The sequence below is a fragment of the Seriola lalandi genome, unplaced genomic scaffold, assembly GCF_002814215.2.
Source record: "Seriola lalandi dorsalis isolate HSWRI2012SDOR001 ecotype SW California unplaced genomic scaffold, Sedor1 jcf7180002054581, whole genome shotgun sequence".
Taxonomy (NCBI): domain Eukaryota; kingdom Metazoa; phylum Chordata; class Actinopteri; order Carangiformes; family Carangidae; genus Seriola; species Seriola lalandi.
The window spans coordinates 2,611,576-2,620,139 of NW_019525134.1; the positions used below are offsets into that span (position 1 = coordinate 2,611,576).

The 8,564-nt window shown below is 40.4% G+C and overlaps 1 protein-coding gene across 1 annotated transcript; it reads right to left on the minus strand.

Moving 5' to 3' along the window:
- Window positions 1-915: 915 nt before the first annotated feature.
- On the minus strand, window positions 916-8,300 carry ggnbp2 (gametogenetin binding protein 2). The gene is made up of 14 exons (XM_023418364.2): window positions 8,188-8,300; window positions 7,229-7,347; window positions 6,598-6,678; window positions 6,221-6,474; window positions 5,665-5,763; window positions 3,818-3,931; window positions 3,490-3,699; window positions 3,174-3,348; window positions 2,878-3,066; window positions 2,642-2,774; window positions 2,395-2,520; window positions 2,127-2,275; window positions 1,827-2,039; window positions 916-1,725 (listed from the first exon to the last, which is right to left on the minus strand). The coding sequence occupies exons 2-14, from the start codon at window positions 7,319-7,321 to the stop codon at window positions 1,522-1,524; spliced, it is 2,040 nt and encodes a 679-aa protein (XP_023274132.1). The 5' UTR covers window positions 7,322-7,347; window positions 8,188-8,300; the 3' UTR covers window positions 916-1,521.
- Between the last annotated feature and the right edge of the window lie 264 nt (window positions 8,301-8,564).

Below are 8,564 nucleotides of genomic sequence, written 5' to 3' on the forward strand. Positions count from 1 at the left end.
ATCTGCCGCCACCTACTGGAATAAAACATAATAACATGTAAGTGTTTGGCATGTTGCCTTCACGTGTTCCCCGTAATCAAAGCTTTTCGTCGGAAAATGTTACGAAACTGCACCTGTAAACGAGTAAACGCTAGTTTTGACAGCTACTGCGTTATTTATAGAAGTAAAGCTTTACTGAGATTATTTTGTGCTAAAATGGCAGTCAAACACATTTGAGCTTTAAAAGGGTTTCGTCATCAAATAAAAGTGGCAACTAAAAAAGGATTACAATTTACAGCAATGATATTAACAACACACGGTTTAAAGTCATTACTTTAAGGCAAGATATTAAAGACGCCACTGTGTCAGAATATATGAGGATTTACGCAACACCTTTCTGGCTGGAGTTTAACTAAAATCGTTTAGATGTCCGATAGGATTGAAGAGTGTAAGATATCCATAAACTCCCTGAACCTAATTCCAGGCAGTGTGAAGAGTACATGTGAGAATTTGTCCCATGTTTAAATTACATTTACAGGAGATTACACTGGATGAATAAAAAAATCGTGCTCTGCTATAAGGCCGGTACCTGCTGAAACGGGGCAATAAATGATCAAGGGTGAATATAAGACACAGTTCCTCATCAGTTTGATGGTGAAGTCTTTAAATATTTGACTGTGAATAGACAAATCGATTTAGTTTCAAATAAACTGCTTCAAATTTACTGACATTGGAAGTATCCCACAGACTTCCAGCTTCCTTTGTAAAGACTAAAACTATGCTCAGTGTGATAAAACTTCAATGGAGATGTTCATTGAATAAGTTCTAAACTCAGGACCAGGCTTAGCACCTGTCTGGTAAACCTGGTGTTTATGAGACGTCTAAGATCAATGAATGAAATCTTGTAAGGTCAAGAAAAAAAAAAGAACAAATGTATAATGCATACTAATAAATATTCTTTATTTAGTAAATTTTGCACATTGCGCTCTTAACATTACACCCAAATCCTTATTACAAATGGATGTTTATTCTCTGTAAAATCTTTATATTTAGAATTTCTGTACACATTTAATGGTACAACCTTTACCACTACACTGAAGTATCACCAAAGAGAAACAAAATAGAAAAAAAACAAAACAAAAACATAAAATAAGACTCCTAAAATTTATCCCGAATGTCACAGCTTGCAAAGCTTGATTACTGATTCCACTGTGCTCTTACCCAACAACCCTACAGAAGACCAACAAACAGCTAGGCTTGGTCAAAGAGAACAATTACAGGTGAGAAAGTGGCCAAGAAATGAGTTGGAAAGGTGTGTTGGTGACAGAGAGAGAGAGAGAGAGAGAGAGAGAGAGAGAGAGAGAGAGAGAGAGAGAGAGAGAGAGAGAGATGACCAACAGAAAGTAAGAATTACATTTACTTTTAGGAAAAATGACTGAACAAGACACCAAATTTAAGTCAGGATTTCATCTTTTCTAAACATGTTGCAGCAGTGGTCATGAGTGTTTTTTTTTCCCCCAGTGGAAGATTTCATTAGTGTAGTTAGTTGACACTGGTGGTGGCAAACCACTTTCCACAGACTGGCTTACTGCGCTCAGTGGCACGGCAGTAGTTGGTGAATTTCTCTTTCAGGAGCTGTCGGTACTGGTGGCGATTGTTGTAGAAGGATTGGTTTCTTTCTCGAAAGGCCTGGATTTCATCCGGTGTCAGACCGTTCTCTTCGTCTGAACTCACCTCTGAATCATCCTGGATTAAGAACACAGCAGGAGCATGTGAGGTTACATAAGTACGAGGATTAAACAGGCTGCGTCTATTTCTTATCATCTGAAATGACATTTCTCACTAACCAGAAGTTCCACAAGACTTATGTTTGCATCTGGAGGCCCAGCGTGATGGCTGAGGTTCTTCTGATGTGCTGTCCATGGTAACCGTAGTGCTATGCTGGCAAATGTATCGCCACATAAGGAGGAAAAGATTTCTTTGGTTCGGCAGGTGTGCGATGATGTTGGACTGTGGCCTGTTGTGTTCCCAGCTGACATACAACCTTCACCTTTTTGTCCCTGTAGAAATATGCATGCTTTAATTAGCACACAGTTTGGTGTATTCTGCATACAGCAGAAGCAGAAATCTCAAGCTTGTTTTCTTACCTGATCATTGCATAAACCTTTGCCCTTCCTTTTCTTTTTTTTACTCTTGCATTGAGTGTTTTCCTCAGAGTGTTGCCAGCAGTCCACATAGCTGTCTATCCCATCCTCCTCCTTGTCTTCAGCACAGTGATGGACATTTGGGTCATCTCCTTCAGACGGTAAACAGAAACAGACTGTGACTAAACTACAATACACTGCATGTTCAAAAGGCCCTGAAATGGTTTCAGTGTTCAGAGTCCAAAGCATCTTAGAGCTACTTGAGCCTGACCTGCTTCATCATGGTTGCAGATTCCCTCAGAGCAGGCAACGTCAGAGCCTTCTCGTGATCCCATCTCACTGCCCTCCATGCTTGAAGAGTAGCCCCAGTCACTGCCATTGCTGTGGGGGGACAAGTCTGGAGAAACACATTTTCTTTTCAGGGTCGTTATTTGTATTTACAATAGTCTTGATAATGCTGTAACCCCCATGGATATACAGGTTTAATGGCTTGTGGAGATGTCCGTGTGCATCTTTACCTTGTTTGCTGTTGTCTGGGCAGCTACAGGAAGTGCTTCCATTGGCGGCAATGCCCTCCTCACAGTCGGCCTCTTCCTCCTCATCGTGGCTACCGCAGGCCTTGCAACTGCCATCCACAGACTCAAGAGAACCCTGCAACACATCAAATGAGTCAGGTAAACAGACATGTAGCTGCAGAGGAAGAGTGACATCTTAAATAATGTGTAAGGGGAGCGTGGTGTGAGTGGAGGATTACCTCATCCAGATTTTTGTCCTTATCCTCTGCCTCCTGTTCAGTTATGTCAAAGCCACACTTGTTTTTGCGTCGATTTTTTCGCTTCTGCCTCTTTTTCTCCTGCTTCAGCTCTTTGGCTCTCTCCTCCTCAGACAGCTCCTCGACAAACTGCTCTAGCCGACTGATCCCCTGCATCTTCTCCACTGCCATCTAGAGGCATAAAAACAGATGCAATATCACACAGCCATAACACATTCATTATCTCAGAAATCAGTTTGAAATTATACCACACACACACTGGCTTAGAAGTTGTGTACCTCAAAACTTTTGCGTAGTGCATCAATTCCCAAATGGAACAATATTTGCCAGGTTTGCTCCTCGGCTCGTAGTTTCTGCCAGATCCTGTGCAGCCGCTCATAGAGGTGAATACCCAGACAAGTCAGGACCTCCTCCTGTGCAATGTCAATGGTCTTGGCATGTCTCTCTCTGCGTCTTTGAAAAAACATAATATCATAAACAATGTATTTATACACTGAAAAGGATCGAGGCGGGACAGAAACTTCTTAAATGAAACAGACTTCTTCAGTGGTGAATGTGAGCTGAGCAGCGGTCACTGTATAAACCTTTACTTACTCATAGCCTCCTGCAAACTCAGGCTCTGCCCGACCAAGAAGGTGAGCGATGAAGTCTGTTTCACAGCACACATGGATGTGGCGCTCGTGGGGGCAACAGCATAGTCCCTCGTACAAGGAGGCACAGTACCCCTTCTCTTTACTGCAGTCCAACTCTCCCACCAGGATGTTGTATGCCCTCAGCACTTTATTCTTACAGTCAGTGCAAAACCTGTGGACAACAAAGTAATTCGCAATTAATCCAGGTCTTTTTAAAGCTCTAACTAATGTTGAGGAGGGGGGAAAAAAAAAAAATTGGGGAAATAAAGGCTATGACAGTCACACGTTACCTGTGTTTACGCAAGTATGTCTCCAGCGTCTCTAAGAGACAGGCACTATCAATGAGGACCACCTCATCCCTGCACTCCTGAGACATCAGCTCCCATATATCCATCCAGCTTCCTCTGTAAGCACATTTATTATAGATAGGACATCACAATTAGCATCTTATAACTGGCAGCGGAAACAAGCTGTATACAAGCTGATATGGTGAAATTGTCGTCACCTTCCACATTTAACAGACACAGAGCAACATTAGCATTCATACGAGTTGTGTTTCTGGACACTTGGCGAATGTTAAGTCAATCATTCACTGTCTTTTTTAGCTGTGTTTTAGCTGCTAAATCCTTCACTGTTTTTACTACACTTGAACAACGCCAGCATGTCTGACTAAGGCTGTCTATTCCCAGTGTCCACAGCCTTGCTTAATGCATGGAACTGATGCTGTTTGTCCTTAAGCACTGCAGACAGATTGCAAACAGAAAGACAAGAGATTAAACTACACTATGATTATCAGTTTTTAGAGGGATTCACATGACTGTTTTGTTTCCCAAACCTGAATCCAAACTAAACAATCATCTACTGAAAGGTCTTCAATGTTAGAAAACAAAAGAAAGAAACAAAAGATAAGAATGATACAAAACATTACTGTAAATAGGGATTTTACTTGTTTTAAGAGAAAACACTGAAAGTTGTACATGCAGATAAATGAATCTCCTGTGGGACTGTTTTCATCGTGCTGTCTTCTGATTTAAAAAAACACTGATCAAATACCAAAAAATGTATTCTCACTCATGATGTTAAGAGCACATACATTCTATAGTATAATTATGCAACTAGGCTATATACTTAGTTTGTTTTCTTATCAGAATTGGCCAGAGGAAATCAAAATTTCTAGCTCTAGGAGCCACAAACTGTTACATTCACCACATTACATAATTATTGGTAAACCCAACAACCACAGTTGAAAGTTGAAAGCCGTACACACCAGCAAGCTATAATAACGCCAGTGACACAACTTCCTAAAAAGCCTTAAACACCATATATTGTTTTCTGTCTAATTTTACACACACAGCAATAAGGCCAACCAGCTTTTGAGACTGAAGTTTATGTATATTTTCAACAATCCAGCGAAAAAGACAAAACAACAAACAGTACAAAGTGATGACTTTCAGAAAACAGACATTCTGAAGGCTGGAGAAAGGACTAAACTGTTGTAAAAGAAAAATTATATTCTGCACTTTGTATAACCTGGTTTGAACTTTGTATGTCTTGGCTTTGTATATCCCTGAATGTGAATCTGCACGTGTATGCTCCTTATCTGGTACTGTCCGGTACAAACTAAGGAGTAGTTTATCCTTGAACACACACCTGCTTCTTCTTGGCAGTTAGACAGTCAGGATGGCACCCAGAATTGTTCACACACACACATCCTGACCCTGCCCCCTTCTTACTTTTTTTCTATAAAGTTCATGTACACTCTTTGTTCGATATCAGTCTGCAATTGCACTCTGTGTGAATGTACACTGATCCTTTGCAAAGCTCTTATTAAAATACACAAAGACAACTTGATCATTTTGTCAACTAGTCATTTTCTCTTTTCTAATTTGTGCCAACCTCCAGCGGGACACAAGCTGTTCAAATGAAAATAAGATGCTACGTATGTTGGCTTTCAGTGCAATATTAAAACCTACCACTCTCTTTCTATCCCCTCGTTACTATGGTTTGATAGAGGACAAGTTAAAAACGCTGGTCCTGCCTGAAATGCAGCCTCTGAACAACACTTTCATAACATTCTGGAAAAACAACAGACAACAGTTTGACGAGGAAAACAGATGAAAACAGGCGTATTACTCACCCCAAAGGTTTAGGTTTGTGTGTGTCTAAGGAGTGTAACTGGCACCGCTTGTTCTTTTTACTTTTTGGAATGGCATCAATCATGTCATTCAACTTTGACCTGTAAAAAAAACAAAACAAAAAAACCTTTTTTTAAAAATAGAAAATTCAAGAGTTATATATTTAATTATATAAACAGACTACTATTATCTTTGTATTTGACACTGATCAAGAAAGGTGTCAGTACTAAGATACCTTAGATTTTGTGCGCAGTCTGAGGTTCATGTATTTAACCATTGTTGTCACATCCATGTCTCAGGAATTAGCATAAAAAATTCAGTACATTTGAAGTTGACTTGAGAGGAGAACAGTGGGTAGAGATCAGTGTTTCAATCGGTATAGCATATTTAGTACTTCAACAAGAACAGAAAGCATTTCTTGTTGATTTCACATTTTTTGTTTCGGTTCTCTGGCTTCTAACTAACAAAAGCACTTGTTCATATTTTGGCTGATTTCGTTTGCTACACGGTTTGATCAATTTTGCAGTGAAAATGAAAGAACCGTTTCCTATATCATACCCATGGACGTAGAAGAGGGTGTAAAGCTTCTTTACATCCACTAAACAGGCCTTGGTGACAGAAAGCATGCCTGTGGGTTTCACTGTGAGAGGCTCCAGAGCAGGGTTCCCCGATTCCACCAGATGTGAGAAGAGGCGCTCCACACTTCGTCTGCATCCCACGCATGGCACCAGCTGAAATAATGCACTGTACACCTCTCTGGACGTCACCATCAAGGCGATATTCAAATCCTGTTGCTTCAACTTGGAGTGATACTAAAAGCCAAGGAATTATACATCTATCACCACTTTGCAGCCAAGTCACATGAAGACAAACCAAAAAAGTGCTTCGATAAATGTTATGAGGAGCCAGTATTTACAAAATTAAAAAGTCCTCACCTCAGAAAATTGTTTCCAATGAGAAGTGTTTGTTTCGGTGCTGTCAACATCCATGGCACTGTCAGAAAATTCCATCACCATCTGACAACCGGAGATTATACACAACAGTTAATGTGCATCAGTGTCTCTGATAAAGTCCTGTGTCACTGTTTACATTACTAATGTGTCACTTTTTAGGTGTATGCATCACATGCAAATAATTAAAGTCAGGATCATTTGTACAATCGCCATTAAAAATTCTTCACACTTGGGGTGTATGACTGCAATATGTAATGTAATATTAAAGAAACATGGCATTACTTTATCTTTATCAATATTGCATCTGCACCACCCCAACGTGTTAAGAAAGCCAAGATGGTCGAATACCTACTGACAGATTGCACAATCGCAAGTGTCACCCTTACATGGTCATAGAAATGCAATGATTTGATAATAGTTTAAGCTTCCTTTATAATGTTGTCTAATTGTGCATCAAAGTAAGCAAAACTGACAGAATCTTTGCCTCTCAAAGGGACTGGGACTTCAGGGAACTGATATGGACTGCTAACATCTGACACAAAGAACCTCATGGCTGAGTTAGCCACTTCACTGTGATCTCCCTGTGGTCATAAATAAGGGAAAGCTTGCTTACCGTGAGAGTGTCATCGATATACAGGGGGATCTGTCTGGCGAGAAATGGATACTCATCTTCCCCTTCCCTGCAAACTGCTACCAGACGTGCCATGACTTCTTCCAGTTGGTGCAGCTCGCCTGCAGGTGACACACAAGAGACCGACTGACTAGATCTGACATCAGCACAGGCTACACCAAGCTAATGCTAATCGATTGCAGGTCATTGCGGGACTAGCTACAACATCACCTTGTAACTACAATAAAAGCCTATCTTTCAGACTGCCTAACACTAAAACACGTTATAAAATGTTAATCATGTGTTGAAGTTGACAGCATCTGATTTACCCTCTCTAACGCCGCTGCAGTACATACAGATTTCCCATGACCCAGATTTAACCAGTTAAGTTAGCAGAACAACCTGGGAAACGAAGGCTCGTAGGGGGAAGGATTATAACGTTTTAATATGTAAAACCTGTTTAAGGGTGTTTTGTCTTAGAGTATTGAAGTTTGAAGACAGGTTAATTCACGACGATGTCTGTCTGCTGGGTAGAATAAAGCAGTTGCCGGCGGCTAGCCAATTCATGTTAGCCTGCTAGCTAATTCCACTTGCCACTACGGTTTTAGAAATTTAGGAAGCCGGTTGGTGTATTCTGTGTAGAACGTTCTCAAGCGATTATTGTACATGGAAGTTTCTAATACCTTAGCAATTAATAAATATGTTGCAGTGATAATATAGTTTGTCTACGCCCTGTCTATGCCAGCAAACTTGGCTAATTCACTAGTTAGCATAGCAATCCTACAAGGCTAACGTTAGCAAGCCTGACTACGGCTAATATAAAGTTGAAGTAGGTGACTGGCCACTTAGCGACTGTCACTTTCACCAGCTTCTCTAATAACCGTTTAAACGGTTGACCATAAGATGTCACCTCGACGATATAGACAGGCAGCAGATTAAAACCACTTATTGTTCATACTTACCCGCTTCTAAAAGTTCCCCTTAAAAAAAAATAAACAAGTGCGACAGTGAGTGAGCCTGCTACGGTGGCGGAATCTTCATGACTGATTTGACCTTTGCCCTCCGACGTAGTAGCTCACGTTATACTGCGTGCGGCCCCTAGGGGGCGCGTTATAGCTCAGTTTATAGAGAAAATTGTTTAAAAAAAGTTATAAATCTAGTTTGTTTGCAATGATGATTAAGTGAGCCTTAAGGATTCCCACTTCTTAATTTCTATATATTGTATATTATTTAATTTGTTGTATTAGACCTCAGCTCTTATTTTTAGGTGAGGGTTTGGTGCAGACTGTAATGATGAATAGACAGTTGTTATTGACATTTGAGTAGAATGCGAGGTTGA